We start from the raw sequence: 19,808 nt of genomic DNA on the forward strand, positions 1-19,808 counted from the left end.
ACCACTTTTTATCTGTTATCTAGCATTTAATTATTCTGCCCAGCTGCAACAGAGACTTCCAAATTAGATGAAAAATCCATTAACTTCTAAAATATCTGAATGTTTTTATCTCTTGAGATACTGACTTAATTGTCAAAACCTGAACAATGAAAATGGATAAAAATCACAGAAGGTCAAAAACTAGGAGATGATCATTTGCTTAATCTAGGGAGACACATGAATATGGAAAGTACATAAACAGCTAATACAACTTAATATATCCTCACACCCACGATTTGAAAAATACTGCTTGCAATTGGACAAATGTGTAACAATGATAATTAAATTTATGCTATTCCAAAACAAAATCTTCCTTGATGAGCAAATTCAATAAGATTAGCAATTAAAAGCAACCTTCTGCGCACCCACACACTGCTTAATTGACAGCACTGTACTAAAATGCAGACAGATCTTTCAGCATACTTAAACAGCAACTTACTTTTTTTTATTAGCTAAAGGCTCAGTTAAAAGCTGCTAGGTAACAGAGTATTTTACAACACATAAGCAGAATGGAAGTATCCTTGCACTGGAAGTAATCCACTGCACTGTTTTTCAGAATCAAAGTGATCTAAGCCAGAAGTAAAATAAGATACTAACAAAACTGTACGGTACCTGTTAGACTTGGACATTCCACAACTTAAGCACAGTGACATAATAGACATGTTTGGCTTTTGCAATTAAAAATAATCTATGCCTAGTATCCAGTAAAAATTTAAAAGATAAAAGCAACTTCAAGCATGGAGCCGTCTCCACGCTCAGCTTCTCAGGTTGGATATCCATAACACATGCAGTACTGTCAGGTTTGTAAATTCTTCTGGAAGAAATTAAAAAACTGCTATTTATTAAACCATAAAGCCATCTTCTTATACTGTTTGTGTTAAATATTACTTGGAAAAATGTAGAAATGATTAAGTACAGTATGTTACACCATCAGCAACTAAAGGTTTAAGATTTAACACACTTTGCTCGGTAATCTTAAATAATCCTGTCCTCAGGAGGTTCTGTCCAGGCACCTCATGTTAAATGACATTACTAATTAATTTGATGTTTAGAAAAATATAGTCCTTCACAGTGCTGAATTTTAAAACATTAAAAATCTAAGGATATCCAAACAATTGTGAAATATGACATATTTACAGTAGCCCTTACACTAGGAGGTTCATATTACTCAAAATGCAGATGTACAGTTTAACATTGATTCTATAAAATTAAATTCATTATTGCTCTCTTCATAATAAATTAATGTTTAGATTTGGTATTGTAACACACTGTGCCACTGAAGATGAAGGCATAAGGCCCAAAGGATATAATGGAGATAATGCAGGAGTCATATGAATCAGAAACAAAACTTAGTAAATGTTTAGAAATATATTTTTCTTTGCTGTCAGGCATCCAAGTAATTTTACACTAGACAGGATTTTTGGTAAATAAAATATTGTATGAAGCAGCATTAACAGTATATCAGAAATTTAAACCCAAGCTCCACACTTTCCTTAATATAATTTATAAGGTGAAAACAATGGTTCTTGATATATTAAAAGATAAAGAACTCCAAAGTGCAAGCTCGAGTAAAATATATCTGTGTTTTTAAGGTATCTGTCTTACTGCAATAACTTTCTAGATTCATTTCTTGCTTATTAATCTTTTTGTTTAATTTTGTTAGTTATGGTAGGTGAATAAGAGCAAGGACCAACAGTAGCTTAAAAAAAACAAATAAAAAAACAGGAAGTCAAAGGTTTAATTCCATTAAACTAGATCAAGATTTTATTGATTTATGAAGGCAGGTTTTGAAATCAGTGGATGACAAAATCTGAGTATTACTTTACCATTTGGATCATTATCTTATTACAAAGGAAAGGAAGCATCTAGTTATGATTAATTTCAGAAAGTGCACCCAACAATCTGTAGTAATATTCTTAGCCACACCATAACAGATACTGTTACCCAGCTGTCAGATGTTGCCAACTTTGTCCTGAGGAAAAAGATTGTTTACATGGTTCCCCAAGGGTTCTAATAGATGGCCCTTAAAACTAAGTAATTTTACATAACCTTCCAAATACGTTACAGGAACAGTCTAAGCTACTGTTTAAAAAGATAAACAACTATTCTAAGTTTTTAAAAATAACATCTTTTAGGAATGGTCTCACAGCATGTTTAAATTGCTGCTGCTCATAAGAGCACAATGGCAAATAGGCAAAGACAGGGTTAGGTTATCAATATTTGAGGAAGTCATTAAATAGTTACAAGAAAGTAATTTCATATTCTCCCTGTCTGTTCCAGTGGCTGACTTGAATTAATTCATTATTCAGTAACCAAGTGCATAACAAAGGACACATTGAAGCAGCAGAGCCCAGAAGAGAACAAGCTCCATTCATCTTTGTACTTCTAGGGAAACGCTGTTCCTGCTAATTCTTTTAGATACTGTTGTGGAAATATTCACACCAGTGCTTTATTTGGTTATCTTGCTTTTCTCCTAAAGTTTTTGCTTCCTGTGTAATTTCTCATTTGTAAGGCTACCTCACACTCTCATCTGTCACACTAAGCCTTTCATCTTCTTCGACTCCTTTTGCCCTCTTTTTTTAATCTTCTTTGACCTTATTTACCTTCTCATTTGAATCCTCTCCACTACTTACAAAAATCTTCTCTATCCTACTCTGGAATCCTTTTTTTTCACTGCAATAAGCATGCAGAAAGCAATTGGGGAAAAGAAGACAAAAAGCCCACAGAAGAAATCATAACCACCTTCATATTACAAGCCACCAAAACTAATCAACTGAATCTTAATGTTTGTTTTTATGAATGAGATTTCTGCAGGTTTATGACAAGCTTTCTAGTTTTTACACTACTAAAAATGTGCAAGCTTGTTGTGAGATAGTCAAGATTGCAACACACAACATAGAGCCATAGGAGAGGGGACATTAAAAATAAAACCTAATTTACAATTATCTCCTGCATGTAGAGGCACAAATCTTACGCCATCCTTAATTTTCCTCTTGACACACCCATCTTACCAGACTAACCCCTCCCAATAATTTACAATGTGTCATTTAACAAATTCAAACATTCTAATCCAGACAAGCCATGCTGCATTTTAGTACGTTAGCTAAGCAAGCTGAAGCCTGATGGGAGTCTGGGATTCAACAAAAATCTTTCTTTACTACTTAAAACAAGTCCTTGTGGATTTCAGGTACATTAGATCATTATGCTGAGGCAGAGACTGATTGTTCACAGTTACTCTGTGAAGCACTTCCAATGGTCCACAGAGAGCTAGTTGCCACCTTATTTCCAGCCACTGAAGTGTATTTTTGTTATCCTCTAATACATGTAATGTTTTTCTCTGTTAACGATTTCTAGAGCTCCAAGGAGAATACTGTCCAACTACCGAGTGGGAAGAGAAAGAGGGATAGCTCAAACAGTCAAGTACAAATACAAAATAAAACCTCAGTATTAATTTTCAATTAATTTTGAGGTCATAATTTTAATACGATTAAATGTTGATTTTTTTCCCCCAATTCTCTGCTATAGGGATATAGTAAAGGAGGAAAGCTCCTCCTCTAGAGCCCAAGTTCTTCCGCTGCAAGGACATGTAACAATGATGTCAAAAAACAGTTTTTCCTGAACCTTATTTGAAACTAGAACCATCCGTCTCAAGAGGCAAGTTATCTAACTCCCCATATCCTTTTACAGAGCTTCAAATCTATTCAATATGCTGTCTCACCTGGTAGTACCTTGATTAAAATAGTGGCCATATGACCTCACTAACACTTCCTACAAGCAGAGTTGACACTTGCATAGTAATCTGACCAATATTTTGTAATCATCAGGACTAACACCTTTCTCTTTATATTTCCTCCAAATATTGAAAATCTCCATTTTACTTATAACAAGTTGCGTTCAATCTTACTAGCTTTCCACAGCATAATGCAAGACATTTCACGCAACTGACAGTCTAAATATTATTTTGCCATTTCATTTGCTTTTGTTAACAACAAACGTTAATAAGCAATAATTAAAAAAACTGGCATCTTTTTACCTGTGGTCCTCCCAGCCCGTCTTAGGATGCATCTACTCAAAGAAACACGTGTTGTTGCAACCATACAATTATCATATCACGCATATCATGCACATGTCAGTGAACAAACACACAAAAAAGATATCTGTGGCTAGGCTGATTTTCTCTCCTCCACTTATTACAGTAGAGCAGGGGCTGAATTTGGCCCACCAGGTAATTTCATTCGGCCTGCAGGCGGGTGCCTATAACTTCACTAAGTCCGACTCTGCCCCATGCTGTCCCCGCTGTGCTCGCATGGTTTTGAGCCCCACTCACTCCCAAAGGAGCAGCGTGCATTACACTCCCACACTTGCCTGCAAGATGGCCCTGACCCCAGCCCCACAGGTAGGGAAAAGGGGGTGGGAGCAGGAGGTGAGGGGAGTGGGGAGGAGGCAGTGGGTGGGCACAGGAAGTGGTAGTGGCAGCAGACAGGGAAAGTGGTGGCAGTAGCAGGTGGGCAGGCAGGGGAAGCAATGGTGGTGGCAGCAGGCAGGCAGAGGGAAAGTGGCAGCGGGTGAGTGGGAGAGAAGTGGCAGCAAGTGGGAGCAAAACAGCAGATGGGGCTCTGCCTGCCATGGGTTGCAAGCTCCCTGAGGGGGGAGGGGGGACCATGTTAGGGGAGGTCCACACCCCCCCATACACACCCAGTCACACCCCCAACATCCACACCTCCTCATAAACCTCACTCCCACACATCCCCATAAACACCCCCCACACAAAGCCCACACACCCAGAGCCCCCTCCAACCCCCCCCCCAACAAACCCTGTACCCACCCACCCACACCCCCCTCAAACTCCTCTATGGCCCCCCACAATATACAAAAGTAAGACTTCATTTTGATCTATTATACAATCATCTCTGTGTACACTATGCAAACACAAATTAGGACAAAAATATTTTTAAAAAATAAAATTAGAATATGTTGTAGCAGATGTTTTATTTTTAGTACACAATTTGTTTTTTTTTCCTGGTTTCAAGATGGCATCCCCTCCCAAAATGAGTACTTCCAGGGGCAAGGGAAGGGACTTCTCGTGGCAAGGGTCAGGGGTTAGGGGCAGGACTTCCAGTTTCAAGATTGTGTCCAAGGGGTAGGGCTACCCTGGTGGCTCTCTAGCCAAAATAATTACAAAAGAGGGAGCAACACATTAGACAGGATGACACATCAAAGTACAGCAGAGTGTATATACACACATCTGCACACTCCAGCGTATGTTAGCATGTTAACTAATGGACCATGGATTTTGCTTTCTGTTTTCATGGAATCCCTAATCCAGTGCAGATTTCATATTAAAAGTTAGGATTCTATTCAAGTCTGCATTCTCAGTCAGTCTAGGTCCTAGGATGTCAGCTGGTGGCTAGAGCCCATATTGCTCTTGAGATTGCCTTGAAAAGGACTTCTAAGAGGCCAGGCACAACTGAGGCCACCCTCACCAGCACACAACTAGCGTAAGTGGCAAACAGGGCTATCAACTGTTTATGCTATCATAGGGGTATTCTGGGATTTCACAGGGCGGAAAGGTCAGTGCTTGCTCACTGCTGCTAAACTGCCTTACACTTGCACTATGCCAGTGAAGAGTGACATACTAAAAGGCAATATTGCTATTAGCTTGAATAATCTAAATCAATACACCATGAATAGCAATAATGCCTGTGGACACCTATAGGGTGGATCCAGGATTTCCTAAAAGGGTATGCAAGAGAAGCAACCTGAATGGCAGGGATGGCTGCACCCCCTGCTCCCCACTGGCATGGACAGACTTCAAGTCTCTAATGTACGTGAAACGCACCCCCCACCCCCGCTCAGAAAAATACTCCCTCCCCTCCTTTGGCCCCTCCCCCTTCACTCCTCTGCCTGCTACCGCTGCTTTTGCCACTGCTTAGGGGCAGAGTTCTAGAGCCAGCAGGGCTGAATGAGGAAAGGACAGTAGCAACAGCACAGTGGAAGACAGTAGTTCTCCCACCTTGCCTGGTCACACCATGGGGAAGGGGAATCCCCACCCTCCATCCATTCCTGCTGCTATCATCTTGGTCCCTAGCTGAACCCAGGCTCCAAGCAGCGAGCAGGAACAGCTCTGGTGCTTCCCTACCCCTAGGACATTGGGAAAAGGCATGAGGGAGAGGGAGAAAAGGAGCAGGGTGGGGGTGTGCCTTTGAGCAGTAAGAGGAAGGGAGGGAGGATTTTCAGCTGATTTAGGGACTTTAAGAAGTCCAACGCAAGCGTGGGGTGCAGGCAGGCACACCACTGTACCTCCTCTGGATCTGCCCCTGGACACGTGTTACAGATCCAGTGGGAGAGGATCCACTCAAACAGTGGTTGGCAGATGAAAATGTTCTAGTTCATTCATACATTTCAAACATTAGGACTCTAAACTTCATCCCATTAGACTTCTGCATAAGAAAAAAACCCCTGAAGGATGGCAGGAGTCTATTTTGAAAGGTTTTCAGTACTGACCATAAAGAGACCTGCCCTACTTAATGGCTTTGTTTACACAGAAGCATGTTAAGTTATCTTGGGCAAGTGAAGGCAGAATCAATCCTTTGGCATTTGTCAGAACAGCAGCCTGAGGGATCAGAAATGTATATAGCTTAGTTGATATTTGTTATAAATTACACAAATTGCATTGTAACTGATCTCTACAGTAGACACAAGGCTACATTAAATTTTAAGTTACAGCATAGTTTTCCTTATGCTGAAAGGTGGCTTCATGTGTCTCAATGTAATCAAGAGTACTTCAACAACAGAAATACACAAGGATCCACCATGAGGATCTTATCATAGAATTTTTTTGGTCTTTACAATCAGAAGCCTTGACATGGCATCTGGTTCTTGTGGAATTAGCTGAACAACTTACTCTTCTTGAAACAGTGCTCCAGTGGCCAAGTGGAGGCTGGGAGATATTCAATCCTATTCTGTTTTCTGGCTCTATTAGAACTGCTCTGACACATTATGAGGGATTACCTCCCTATACAGGGGTTTCTGTGAGATAGCTGGACTCCTAGAAAGAGAAGGCCCTGCCCAACCCAAGCTATTGGTCTACCACTATCATCAGTCTCTTTTAGCCCTTCATTTTCAAAGTGCTGCATAAGCACAATAAAAGTCAACACCTCCATAATACCCCAGCATATAATTCAATAAGAATATAAAAAAAATATATTTGGACAAATTTTAAGTCTCAATTTGTCAATATATTTCAGAACATAGCACCTTCACCTGCACTGAAAATCACTATTTCTCTCCTTTAAACATCCTAATTTATGCCATTCAAATGAGTCCCAGAAACAGTCTCTGAAATTGCATAGTTTATAGAAACTGTGTGGGGGTAGAAAAAGGAATTCAGCAGATTTTACTTAATAAACTAGACTATTTCTACAGGAAGCTAACTGACGAAGTGGGGAAAAGCAGGAGTTATCCTAATAGGGTTACACTTCACATTTTCTAAGTAGGTAAGAAAGTCAATTTAAACAAGCCTATTTTAATGATCAAACATCATTTTGTAAAAGCAGGCATTAGTTCCAATAATTATGAGCCTTTGTGCTAGTACAAGAGAAACAAAAATTAAATCAACCAGGGTATCTAACTAATCCACTTTCACTGATCAAGCTAGGAAAGTCAAAAGGAAATGAAACAGTAATCTATAGGTGTCCGTTTTAGTAAGTTTGGCAACAAAAACATGGGAATCTGTTCCACTTGTAATGATGCTGTTTATTCTTCCCATTTCTCTTTAAAATGGAAAGCATGAACATTTACATACATTTTACTGTTAACACAATACTTATAAATAAGTTGGTACTATAAATAGCACATGGTCTTACCTGTAGCGAACATGAAATGTCTGATCATCACGCATGCTTATCAATAAATTACTTTCCTCCATTGAGTTGCATTACCAGTAGAGAAAATTATTAAGCGCTCTGCAGGCAGGACAAGCACTTTATTATGGAGAATTGTTCCGAAACATTATTCCAGTTAGTATTTTAATAAGTTGAAGTTAATATATCCTAAGTTCCATTTGAAACACTCTTCTTTATTAATAAGGAAAGGATGTCAGTGTTGGACCCAGCTTAAACTTTCAGAAACGTGTCCCCGAGTTCTTGCATCTGTGGCCCTTTTATCTCCATTCAGCTGCGTTTCTGTAAAGGGAACACAAGATGCTTTGCTTGAAGTCTAATTTACAATTAAGAGTTCATAGCCACTCTCAGCTGATGCAAAAAGCAAAGCTATACCCTGCTGAGTGTGAAGGCTCTTCAATCACTTAATGACAGAAGAAGCTAGGTCTTTCACTGTAACCATGGCAATTCTTACATGCCAGCATCTGAGAAAGCAAGGAAGGCTTAATGGAAAGCAGCTCTGTCTTCAGTTAGAGATTTAGAATCAACTGCCATTGTGGTGATAGTCGTTGCTCTAGTCCAATTACAAATGACAAGTGTATAGGATAATTGTCTGATTCTAAATAATGTATCACAGTCCAGATGTCTCAAAGGGAAGACCCTCTGAGACATGCATGTGGGAATTACATGGCTCTACTTTCCACTGTGAGACTTTAGAAAATGTATAAAATACAAAAGCAAAACTTAAGTACTCAAGAACACCTAGATGACATCAGAAGTCTCAGGATTCAGTTCAACTAATTCATAGATCCAGGTTTTTATAAGCTGGATCCAGGTTTTTGTTTTTATAACCTTAGATCCTGGTTTTTATAAAGCACTCCCTCTCTTCTCTACTCACACAAATCCATCCCCCTCCAAGATTATTCTCTTTTGTGTCTATTGTAAAGTCACCCCATAACCCCATTCCTGTTTACATTCAATAGAGCTTTCCCCTTCATCAGTAGGGCCACATACCAGCTGCCTGGATACAAGCCTCCCACTGCTTCCTTTTTGCTTACAGTCCATAACCAGACATTCGCACTCTTCCAATCAGTATTTTCCTTCCTGCATGCACATGGTTACAATTTCAACAGTCTAACTTAACAAGCATGAATGTTTTGGGATGTTATTTTTGTAAATCATGGGTGTAACATGCAGTGACAATAACGTTTGCCCAACCTAAGCACTAAAATGCCCCACAACCTGCCGCATTCTTAATGCAGCTTTATAATTAAAGAAATTAAATGCACAATAATTAGGAGGTTAAAGCTTTCAGAGAAATAGTAATTCACCTTCAACCTATACTGTATGGTATATGCGTTTCTGCCTTAGCATTAAAATTAGTATGACAACATTAGACGTTATACATCAAAGCCAATCCATAGGTGCTGTTTTCTTACAGCTAAAGAACCAGATGATTTAGTCTGAATCGCATCACTTTGCATCTGAGAGAAAAGAGGAAGGGCAAATGTAGTTGAAGAACAAAACAAAACACTGCTGACATTGTGAAGTTTTAAGTAAAAGAAAAGAATATTAAGTAGGTGATAAAGTATTAACTAGCTTATTTCTCAAATTCAGATGTTAGTCTGGGCCCAGATTTTCAGAAAAGACAACTCTAAACAAAAACCATGAGCCCTAATGCAAATAGCAGATCCTGAGATACAAACAAGAGAACTATAAGAAGTATGATCTTTTTTTTATTCAAAGTTTAGAGCTTATTTGAATGAATATATTAAATTCTATTTAAGAAAGTCAAATAAAGGTCCACTAAGCCAAACAGACAGCAGCACATTTGAGACACTAGTTATACTGATTTCAACATATATGGGAAAACAACATCCCCCATTTCTTCTTAATTTGATACTCCATGACGGGACCTCAAAGAACAGTATGTAACCTGTTGGAAAAATACTTAGACTTTCTTTATGACAGAAGCAGATAGATATGACAAGGTTAATTAGAGTAAAGCACAGATTCCCTGTAAAAGAAACAACAGTAGGAAAAGCAGCACAGTTCCTCTTAAAAACTTGATTTCTACAAATTTCTCTTTATTAATTTAATGGTGTTAAGTTTACTCTCTACTGGAGTGTTAAAGCAGGCTGTATTCAATTCAAATTTGGCTGATTCAAGGGACAGTGATTCGATTAGCTGATTTGCATGACTGTCCTGATTCAATTTGGCCAAATCAGAATCTGAAGATTAGATTCTGATTTGGAGAATCAGTGATAGACACAGCTTTATATGTTTTTTATAGATACCTCAAAGCACCAGGCATGGCTCATGAATGCCAAGATGGTGAGGTGGAGCGTGGGGGGGCCCCCTGGACCCACCCTGGCTCGGTAATCGGCTTCTGGGGGGGACCCTGAGTGTCCCCCCGAGACCCACGAGGCACCAGTTGCCAAGCTTGTGGGGGAGGGGGAAGATCCACATGCTCCGCAGCAGACCCAGAAGTACTTCTGTTCCACTTCCAGATCTCCTGCTAAGCACGTGAGGGACCTCCCCCGACACACTCCTGTGGGATGCTCCATACGCCCCACCATCTCAGCATTTACAAGCCACGCCTGGTACCTCAAGGTATATAGAAAAAACATAAAGTTGTGTCTATGGCTGAATTGCCGAATCTCTCCGAATCAATGTGGAGGCTTCCAATTCTATTCAAAGATATTAACAAGTCTCCTGATTCAACGCGGAGTCAGCGATTCGGATGCCGAATCGGGCAGAATCTCCTCCACTTTGAATCAGCGACCGAAGCTTTGCACAACCCTACTCTCTACATCTGGTACACTGAGAAAGTACAAGAGACACTTTTACTAATGATCTGAGCCACGGGGCGGGGAGGGAGGGGGTGTTAATCACAGAAAATACTGCCCTGAAATCAGAACACTGCATTCTTCCTCATGTCCTGACTATTTTACATGCAGGCCAAATATCCCCAGATCTTTGGAGAATCCTCCACATAACTGTGTAACACCTGATTTTAGGGTGACTAGTCTTCCAAGATGCAGACCACATGCAACTCCCCCCCAGAGACTAGTAAGTTATTAGCAAATTTGTTTTAGGGAAGAATGGGAGACACTACAGTCTATGAAACTACTACCCAAGGCAGTCTCTGCTCAAAAGTGAAACAGAAGTTTCAATAGCATCTAGACTTCTGCACATAGACAAGCAGCTCCAAATTTAATAATAAAAAGTGCTATCCTTTGCTCAGACTTTTCTCCCTCATCATTTTTGCCATACTGACCCTTGGACACATTATTTTAAAAGTACTATGAACCTTATGTGGCATTACAGACAACCAAAAACGTGAAAATCTTAACTATGCATTGAACAAAAACAGGGGTAACATCAAGCAGACAGTTCAGAAGACTAGAATTTCAATCACTGCATTAGCACAGAAGAAGCAGTTTTAAGGGATTTCTTATTTGACTGTTTGTTTGAAGACAGGCCCATTTATACATAAAGAAAACCTGAAATCCCTTTCCTGTATGGAATGAAACAAAAATCTTATTTGACCAAATAAGGCTGGGCCAGCATATTGCTTCTAATTCTTTCTACACCTTCATCTTGGGTAATTTTGTTCTGAACTTAAAACACAATTAATAGCCAAATTCAATTTGTATACATCAGTGATTCCCAAACTAGCAGACTGTGCACCACCGATTTAAAATGATACAAGCACAACAGCCCCCTTGGCTCTCCAGAGAACTAGTGGACCTCCTGCGTCTTAAAAGGAAGACCTACAAAGGATGGAGGACTGGAATCACCACCAAGGAGGAACACTCTGCACTGGTCCGGACCTGCAGAGAGCAAACCACAAAAGCCAAGGCTGTGACAGAACTCCAGCTAGCTACAAATATCAAGGACAATAAAAAGTCCTTTTTTAGGTACGTGAGGAGCTAGAGGGAAACCAAGGGCAACTTTGGACCCCTGCTAAACCAGATGGGACAACTGACAACCGATGCCCATGAAAAAGCAAACTTGCTAAACGGGTACTTTGTGTCAGTTTTTCACCAATCCCCTGGGACACCCCTGCCCACTGTGGGTCAGGCAGGCCCAGATGAGGGAGATTCCTTACCCTCCATTGAAGCTGACCTTGTGAAGGAACACCTTGACAGGCTGGATACCTTTAAGTCAGCTGGCCCTGACTGTTTACACCCCAGGGTACTCAAGGAGCTGTCAAGCATCATAAAAATTATAATTTGCTTGTTCAGAAGATATACACACAAATTTGATTCTCAATCTACTCCCTTTCCCATCCTAAATTTCCGGCACTTTTTGCTCCTTTACAAATGGTTATGCCACAGGGAATTAAAGGAAGTCAATGCCTTCCTCCAATTAGTGGACTGTCATATTTAATGGGTATTGCACTCCACCCAAGAATTTTAAAAATGTGATTATTCTTTATGTTGTTGAGCATTTTATACTATTATAACAGCTTTCTAGATATTGTCCATGATACAAGGCATGCCTCCTCTTAGCGCACGTCTTATTCATTCAAGATGTGGAGCCAATATTATTCATAGTTTTGTAGCTGTTCCATCTCTGAGAAAGCTAGCCCCATGGGCTGGGGACAACAAAAATTAAGAATTTCTAAAATGCAATTACAACAACAATTTAAATTTTTTCTCCCATCCCAACCCGGCATCGAAAAGCTTCATGTTTGTGCACCCTTTGACAAAGAATTCTATGCAAGACCAAGTATTATTTTCACTATTACTCGTAACTCACCATAAGACTAAAATATTTCAGACTAATATACAGCTTCATTCCAATGTACACAACAATTAGATAGTTACTCAAGATACTTCTCAAACAAGCAATTCTTGATTCTTATAACATGATGCTAGTGCTTCCTACCACTTCTAGTCAGAAAGGAGCTCACCCATGCTCTTAAAGAATTGCTTCCTTTTCACTTCAGTAAAAGGTTTTAAACCAACACTCAAGCATGGGCACACACTGAAAAACTAGAGAGAGCTACAGAAAAGAATCAATAACTTTTCAGTCACATTTAATGCTCCAAATTTAGGATCAAATTCTCACTCCACTATTGGCCCAATATGGTGGTACGGAGGGGTATAGAGGAGCTTCCATTAGAGAAGAAGCTAGGCCTAGCAAGTTTAGAAAAAGAGATGTTCAAGGGGGAATACGATAAGGGTTTACAAAACACTAAATAGTGAAGAGAAAGTAAAGAGGAATTTATTATTTACCGATCTCTTACAATACAAGAACTGGGGGTCACAAAATTAAACTAGTAGGTGGTAAAACTGACAAAAGAAGTTTCTCTCACACAGTGTGTAATTAAAGTGTGGGCTGCATTGCCATCAGATGTTGTGGAAGCTGATAGTTTAGTCAGATTCAAAAAGGGACTGGACAAAACCTTGGAGGAAAGGGCCATCAATAGTTACTGAGCATGGGAGTTAGGAGCACAGCTTCTGAATCAGAACTTCCTAGACCTTAAAATGCTGGAGGCTGCAAGTAAGAGAGGAACAGTGGGGGGAAAAACCTTGGTCATACCCAGTTCACTTTCCTTTCCAGAATCCCCTCTCTGCCATTGTGTGACACAGGATACTGGGCAAGATGGGCCTGTGGACTAACTCAGTAAATGGCAATTCTTATGTTCTTATAACACTCAATAGTACCTTATTTCAGAAAGTGGTGTCACTGAAATGAAAGCAGATGAAAAATGGTAGAACAACAGAATAATATTCAGTGGGTGATGCAGAAAAAGAGAGGGGGATCAAGTGGTGTCAGGGACCTCAAAAAAAATACTGTGATAAAAATGTTATTTAACGTAACGTAATGGTGGCCTTAAAAATTATTATGATTTTAAATACAGTAACCTCATTATAGGCCTAATCCAACATCCACTAACTTCAATGAATGGTCCCTTCTTGGGCCTTATCTGCCCTATTCTCTAATGTGATATATCTATCTGAAAAGGCTTTAAGTCATCTAGCAAGATTTAAGGACTTTATGACCTGAAAACCTGGAGTAGGAGAACTGTCACTGAAAATACAGTGCAGAATGTTCAACTTTTATTAGTTGTAACAATGCGTAGTGAATCTACTCAGACAGTCAGATCCTACATTGTTCAACTACATAACATTATTAATACTTTTAAACTGAAAAAAAATTACACAAGGATGAATATCTTAATAAGTTAAATTTATCAGAGTAGAACATCTTTTTGCCTATTACAGTATAATCAGTAAGTTGCTAAGAACAACTAGCTAATCTTGTAGGTATTTATTATCCATGTGAACAAGTTAGCACAGAACTGGGTGTAGCCAAGAAGAGAAGTAACCACAAACATTTTTATTATAAGGATATTGCAGCAGTTAGTATACACAAGCCATCTGTTTAAGTGCTTAAGCACAGCAACCCCACACTAACACAAAATAAGAAAAAAAGAGAAAAAGAAGTCCCAGCAGCACAATACTAATTTACATCCCTATAATAAATCTAGTTAGAAGACCAATTCCAAAATGTGACAATAACTCTTCAGTCTCATTTTAGTTCCATAGATGTTTTGATACCACATAAAACATGCATCAAACCATGTGCATTTGAGGACTTCTCTCTTGGCAACTGGTTTTTTAAAAAGGCCCTGGGATTCTTTCATTTGTTTTACCCATGCCAATCAGATCCAAAAACACAGTTCATGGATCAAGAGATACTGAAGATGAAGAACTTAATAAGCTGCACACACCTAATGACTGCAATGGTAATTTTAAAAATTTCACTGCCATGTGCACTAGGAGAAAAAGAAAGATGAGTAGTAAATTGGGCCAGTATTACCCCTTGTTTTAGGCCTGCAATCAATACTTTAAGGAGGTCAAGTCATATTGCAACTCAAACCAACCAGTGTTTTGATAGGTTTGGTATATAAAACAACCTCAAAATTTGAGTGTTATCCAGAAGAGACAGAAAGAATAATCCTATCATGAAAATCTAGCCAGACATTTGCAGCTCCCTCATCCAAAAAGGAGACTACTCAGTACCTTCAGTGTGGGAAATAGAGCATGCAAAATAATGAGAAAGAGGGCAGCAGATGGGAGTTCAGCATTCATTGACTATCTATCTGTGCTTTGATAGGGGTGATCAGAAGCTCCTTGGAAATTATGCAGACTTTAAAAACCCAATAATGCACACTTGGCTCATCTCCTTAGAATGTGGAGACCCAACTACTCAAGACAGACAAAAAAAAAAGTACTTGGGTCCTTTTTGCAAAAAAGGAGGAAAAGTATATCCTTGGATTTTGTAAGTGGATAAACACGAATTAGTGCCATACATCTGTGTATTAGTAGCAAGTATAAACGTACCAGATCAAGACTGTATTTTCTAGCTATGTGAAATCATGTAGCAAAACTACACATGTTAAAAAATTCATCCTGAGCAGTGCAGCAGAAGCAGACAATGAACTGAATTTAAGACACTCAAAACTTAATGCTATACAAATACAGCAAATACCATTTTTCATATACAGGGAGTATATGTTTCAGTACCCCACTTTTACAGAAGCTGACTATTATATATGGATGCAAGAATACACAATAGTTTGCTGCCAAAAGCACCCTTTGGTCTAAAACTCAGCATTCCCAAGGTAATAGAAACATGCTATACTAAAGTGAAATAAATCAATGATAATAATGATAAGTTGGAGAATGTTGTTTCAAGAACAGTGCACTTCAACAAAACTTGTGTTTTGGCTTAGACATGAAGAACATGTACAAAACTGAAAAGGTTAGAGTTTAGTAACATTTTTGCCTTGTCTACCTTCTATCAGAGTGGTTAATGTTATTTTACTACCATAAACACAGAGAAAAAAATAGAGTTAATACAATGTGAGAAGACATGCAAAAACAATTTGTTAGTGCTGAACTATCCTAATTTTGCTGGGGAAGCAGATGGAGATCTATATATAAAAGTACCGTAACCAATTGATTTTCCTCATGATAAAGTGAGCAGTAGTTTGCCTCCATTCTCAACAGATTTATGAGGTTCATTCTAGCATTCATCTCTCTACAAAAACCTTTTGGTCACAATACAGATCTCTTGTCCTCTAGCAAACCCTTGCTTGCTCTATCATAAGCAAAAAAACCCCTAAGCATGCAAACAAAGAAAAAGACAAAAAGCACACAGCTGCAAAGCTCCAATGTAATAAATACAAGAAAGCAAAACACTGGAAGACTTGAGAAACCTGATGAAAACCGATACATCTGTTTCCTACCAATCACATAAGCAATTCTTTGTTTCAGAGCATTGCACCAGTTGAAGGTTATCTAGGCTGAACACACAAGTTTCACTGATCTATACCTATGACAAGTGAGAACCAGGCTCTCTAAAAATGAGATGCAATTGCTTTTAGGCCAGCTGCTAGCCAACCAACAAAAAACAGAACTAATATTTTCAGATACTGCACCTAACTAAAGCATCCCTTGGCAGTTTGTATTCTTAAACATATTGTATTTACTTGAACAAAGATAAGGTGTTCCCCGGCCCCCAGGCAGCAAGTGGGGGAGGAAGCCCCTTGTCTTGTATTTGCATATGAAGCAGAGAGAGGAGTCGGCGCCTGCTGCAGCCCTTACCCCAGAAGGCCAGAAATCCACAGCACCCTCCTACTCCCCTCCACTTCCCCACTGTAGCTTCTACCTCCCTGCCCCATCCCCTTTACTGTCAGGCACAACCTGACCCCAGATCCCTCCCAGACACAAAGCATATGGAAACTCTTTCCCCTGCTGTATGGCCAGGCAGGGGAAAGTTTCTATGTGCTGTGATCTGGCCCAGCAGCCTCTGATGGTAAAGGGACTGGTGCTGGCACTGGCACCAGTGCCTGGGGGAGCAGGACAGTGCAGATGACCTGGAAACTGGCTGACAATATGCAGGAAGTGCAGAGCATCAACGAAATCGACAAGTATGACTGCAAGCAGCAACAGGAGATCCTAGAGGCCAAGCCTTGGACCAGGGACTACCACTGCTTCAAATACTGCAAGATTTTGGTGCTGGTACTCCTAGAGATGGTGATGTGAACACACTCAGCAGCAACCTAGAGGTGATGGGCTCCTGCTGGGCAAGCTGTACAGTGAGACCATGATCATTATGGACAACTTTGTCCTGCTTGTCAAGGGCACCAAGATGTGCACCAATGTGCAGGTGGCTACCTAAAAGTACCTGGGCCCCCTACAGTGAGAATGCCAAGCAAGCTGGTCATCTAGAAAATGCAGCTGGCTAGTACCAAAGTTACCCAGGCTAAGGCTTCAGGGATAGATGTCAGTACTCAGATACTTAATCAGCAATTTCAGAAACCCTTTGTAGTAGCAGTTATTGATCCAACAAGAACAATATCTGCTGGAAAAGTAAATCTTGGGGCATTTAGAATATATCCCAAGGGCTATAAACCTCCAGTTGAAGGTTCTTTTGAGTACCAGACTATTCCACTTTAAAAAAAAAGAAGAATTTGGTGGGCACTGTAAACTGTAAAGTATTATGTTTTAGAAATCTACTTAAAGTCATTTTTGGATTGCAAATTACTCGAGCTGTTGTGGAATAAATATTGGGTTACTCTCAGTTCTTTTAGTTTGCTTACTAATACTGACTATACCACTGGCCAAGTCTTTGATTTGGCTGAAATGTTAGAAGAGTCAGAACTTGGATGAGAAAGTTTCATGCTGGGTTTAGAGATGCTTGACAAAATCAGAAGACAAACTTGCTACAGCAACAAAGGACAGCTGCAAGATCACCACAGAAGCTACGCACAGATTGACGTCAGGTTATTAAGGATAAACTTTTAAATCAAATGAATATCGCTTGAAGTCTATGGCCAACTGAGATGAACATATGAACTATTATAAACTTATTAATCTTCCATGAGACTCAGGGCAGCTGTAACCCAAGGACAGCGATTTGTTTTGGAGTTTGGCAAGTACTGATTGGGAGTGAGCAGATGGAATATACTTCTCAACAGCAGCACAAGATAAGGAACAGGGGCAGCATGAAGCCTACATCTAAGAGATACTGTTCTTTTCTTCAAATGCACAACTTTGCATTGAGTACCGTTAAGTTTCAAAATAATTCTATTACGCCATTCCACAAGGTTATGTGATTCTTACTGTAAAAAAAATTGATTTGCTTCTGCACTGGTGATACCTCCTAACTTTGTCTCCTTCAAATTTCATACCAAGTTCTTGCACCAAGGTTGTTAAAGAAAATAATAAATAGGATAGGTCCTAGTAATCTCTCCCCTGCTGAGTAACTCCCCTTTCAATAAAACATGTTAGTCTTCCTTTAGCCAAACTCTTTACCCACTTTAGTTCCAGTATTAACTCCCATCCTCTCCTTGTTAGCCAGTAATGTTGGGAGATAAGGTTCTTTGCGCAAATGTGGTATCATTTATCAGACCAACTAATTAGTTAGGAAAATTGTTCTTTGTAAGCTTTCAGGCACAAACACCCTTTTTTGAGGCATAGCGAGCATTTACTGGTGTTTGGTGCATTCTGCTGGATGGAACGGAAGCTAAGATACAAAACGCAGGTTTGTGAAAATGCAAATGTGTGGCAGTAAGGATCAGAGGCAAGGAGAGACAATAGGTACACGGGGAGGAGGGAAATGTTGACCTGGAGATAGGATGTAGCTGGTAAAGTATGGAGGTGTTACCTGGGGTTATTGGATGTTAGGCAGGTTATAATGTGCTATAAATCCAATGTCTATATTTAGTCCACGATTTTTTGTAGCTTTATGAAATGAAGTTCATAGGCTTGTCTACGAAAGCAGTTTTGTAAGCTCCCTTTGAAGATCAGAACCAAAAGATTGGAGAGGAAGTGGCTGTCTTGTGAGAAGTGGCACCCACAGGTAAGCAGGTGTTTTTGTCTCTGATAGGTTTTCTGTGGGATGCACTAACAGCAGCGTCTCACTCAAGTCACGGGACGGGATTCACCCACTCTGCTCTGCACTAAGCAGGCCCAAGCGAGAGCACAACATCTGGTTTGGGGCATGACACTTAAAGGTGGAGAAACTGGAAAGAGTTTGGAGGGGAGAGAGAAGCGATTCGGCCTCTAAAAATATAACACGCAGGGAAGTGTTGGAAGATGTGAGATTCGTTACTCCCTCTGGAGAGAATAAGACTGAAGAGATAGCAACCTTCACGGTTAGGCGTTTGTGTGCTACACCCGCAGGGCGGCGGGAGCCTCCTCACCTGGAGAAGGGGAGTTACGCGGGGCATCGGGTAGGGGATTCACGGAGGGTCCCCGGACACGCCGCGCCCCCCAACCCGCAGAACAGCCTCGCGTCTACCGGGCGCGGCTGTAGGCCGGGCTGGTCCTGCCTCGGGACCTCCGCCCTCCTCCCCCTCTTCCGGGGGGGTGGGGGGTAGTAACTTGCCCCACACGCCCTACGGACGATCCTCTCTTTGTCTCTGTCGCTTCAAAAACCGCTCCGCGTCAGCCCAACACTCACCTCAGACCCGGCCCGCCTGCAGCCCCAGCGGCCGCGCTCGCAACGAAGCCCCACCCCCACCTCGTAGGGGCCACGGCAGCTCCCATTCGGGGGGGAGGAGCCCGGCGCTGCCCCGCCCCCCGCGCCCAGCGCTTCGAACCCGCCAATCCCCAGCGCGCTGCTCGCCGCGGTTCTCACAGCCGAGGGATCCACCTCCCCTGCGCCGGGGTCAAGTCGACCAACGTCTCCCTGAACCACCCCCCTGGCTGCGCTCTGCGCATGCGTCGAATGTCTTTCCCTGACTGCCGAGGGGAGTGGTCTAACTCCCGTCCCGGAAACCGGCATCATTCGCTCTGGCCAATAGGAGCGCGGGGCGGAGGGTGAACGGGGGTGGGGCCAGGTCTCCCTCAGGGGCGGTAG

At 40.8% G+C, this 19,808-nt stretch overlaps 1 protein-coding gene and 1 pseudogene across 4 annotated transcripts in view; one reads left to right on the forward strand and one right to left on the reverse strand.

Moving 5' to 3' along the window:
• The window catches only part of GPSM2 (G protein signaling modulator 2), a 45,322-nt gene extending 25,650 nt beyond the window's left edge, over positions 1-19,672 (reverse strand). Inside the window, exons 1-2 of one of the 4 annotated variants that reach the window (XM_090048746.1) lie at positions 19,410-19,562; positions 7,905-8,222 (exon numbers count right to left, since the gene is read on the reverse strand). In XM_090048746.1, the coding sequence (XP_089904872.1) occupies positions 7,905-7,966 (62 nt within the window). In that variant the 5' untranslated portion in view covers positions 7,967-8,222; positions 19,410-19,562. Of the gene's footprint in view, positions 1-7,904; positions 8,223-19,409; positions 19,563-19,586 lie in introns of those variants that run through there. The other 3 variants (XM_090048745.1, XM_090048744.1, XM_090048747.1) reach the window with 3 other exon arrangements.
• On the forward strand, positions 14,592-17,769 carry LOC149864193 (COP9 signalosome complex subunit 5 pseudogene; annotated as a pseudogene).
• Positions 19,673-19,808: the final 136 nt, after the last annotated feature.

The sequence above is a fragment of the Crocodylus siamensis genome, chromosome 5, assembly GCF_052110815.1.
Source record: "Crocodylus siamensis isolate JL-2025a chromosome 5, ASM5211081v1, whole genome shotgun sequence".
Classification (NCBI taxonomy): Eukaryota; Metazoa; Chordata; order Crocodylia; family Crocodylidae; genus Crocodylus; species Crocodylus siamensis.